The 972-nt window shown below is 56.1% G+C and overlaps 2 protein-coding genes across 2 annotated transcripts in view; one reads left to right on the top strand and one right to left on the bottom strand.

The window, feature by feature from the left end:
- ACA1_169760 (Opioid growth factor receptor (OGFr) conserved regioncontaining protein) overlaps nt 1-91 on the top strand; it is a gene marked incomplete at both ends in the record, with an annotated part of 2,240 nt that extends 2,149 nt beyond the window's left edge. Inside the window, 2 exon segments of the mRNA XM_004353916.1 lie at nt 1-3; nt 21-91. The exon segment at nt 1-3 is cut by the window's left edge and continues 388 nt beyond it. Coding sequence (XP_004353968.1) covers nt 1-3; nt 21-91 — 74 coding nt within the window.
- On the bottom strand, nt 1-570 carry ACA1_169770 (uncharacterized protein; the record flags this gene model as incomplete). The annotated part of the gene is made up of 3 exons (XM_004353918.1): nt 1-141; nt 180-285; nt 377-570. Coding segments are annotated over 3 exons (441 nt in total), but the record flags the coding sequence as incomplete, so codon positions are not given.
- Nucleotides 571-972: the final 402 nt, after the last annotated feature.

Below are 972 nucleotides of genomic sequence, written 5' to 3' on the forward strand. Positions count from 1 at the left end.
CTAGTTGGGTGAGCACTCAGCGGCCAAGAAGAAGAAGACGACGATGAAGGCAATCAACAACGTACACCATCCGGTCTGGTTGCGCACGTAGGCAGCGGTCACCTCGAACTTGATCTGGAGGTCGTCGAGCTTGATGCGCACCTCGGGGCTCGCCGGCACCATCGAGAAGTCCGACGCACCGAGTTCTCAGCGCTCGCGGCGTCGACCGGGGCGTAGGTAAACGAATTCTCGAACTCGGGGCACTGGGTCTTGTCCGACCAGAGCACACCTTGCCGTCCGTTGGAACTGTTGAGATAAAGGAAGAGATAAATAACGTGATAAATAAATCGTGATAAAGATGATAAATATGAGTACCAAAGTCGTTGACGGCGAGTACGTCGCCGTCGCAGTTGTGTAGTTGGTGACGTCCCACAGCTTGAGGACTTGGCCGTCGAGGAAGTTCAAGCTCGTGATCTGGAACTTGGACAGATCACCCACCGCCGAGTAGGCGCGGTCGGCCCGGAGCTTGCTGCACTCTACGCCGTCGGGCGAAGGGGTTGTCCACGCGGACGGGTAACGCGTTGATGGCGACTGAGCACGAAGTGTGATGGGCGGGTGTGTTGTTGTTCACCCCAGCGACTCGGTGAGAGGCCATGGCGATCAGAGGCTTGGTCTCAGTTCACCCAAACAGATTCCGACGAATCCCGCAAGCCAATCACAAGGTCGACATGTTACCCAGTTCGGCCGTACCTGGTAGCAGGGAGTTTCAGGTTTCTGGTGAACGCTACCTCGCGTCAGTCAGTTCCTCACCTCCTTGGGCGGCGGGGTTAGCGTGGGGCACCTGACTCCTCACCTGGCTCCTTCTCTGCGTGTGCCGCTCGACGGGCCCGTTGGATGTTGAGGATTGAATGAAGAGAGGGGTTTAAAAAAAGAAAAAAGAATTGGGTAGATGGAGTTGTCAATTGTATATTACCACTTGGGCACTTCACGGGG

The sequence above is a fragment of the Acanthamoeba castellanii genome (genome assembly GCF_000313135.1).
Source record: "Acanthamoeba castellanii str. Neff unplaced genomic scaffold scf7180000084739, whole genome shotgun sequence".
In the NCBI taxonomy this organism is placed as follows: Eukaryota; Discosea; order Longamoebia; family Acanthamoebidae; genus Acanthamoeba; species Acanthamoeba castellanii.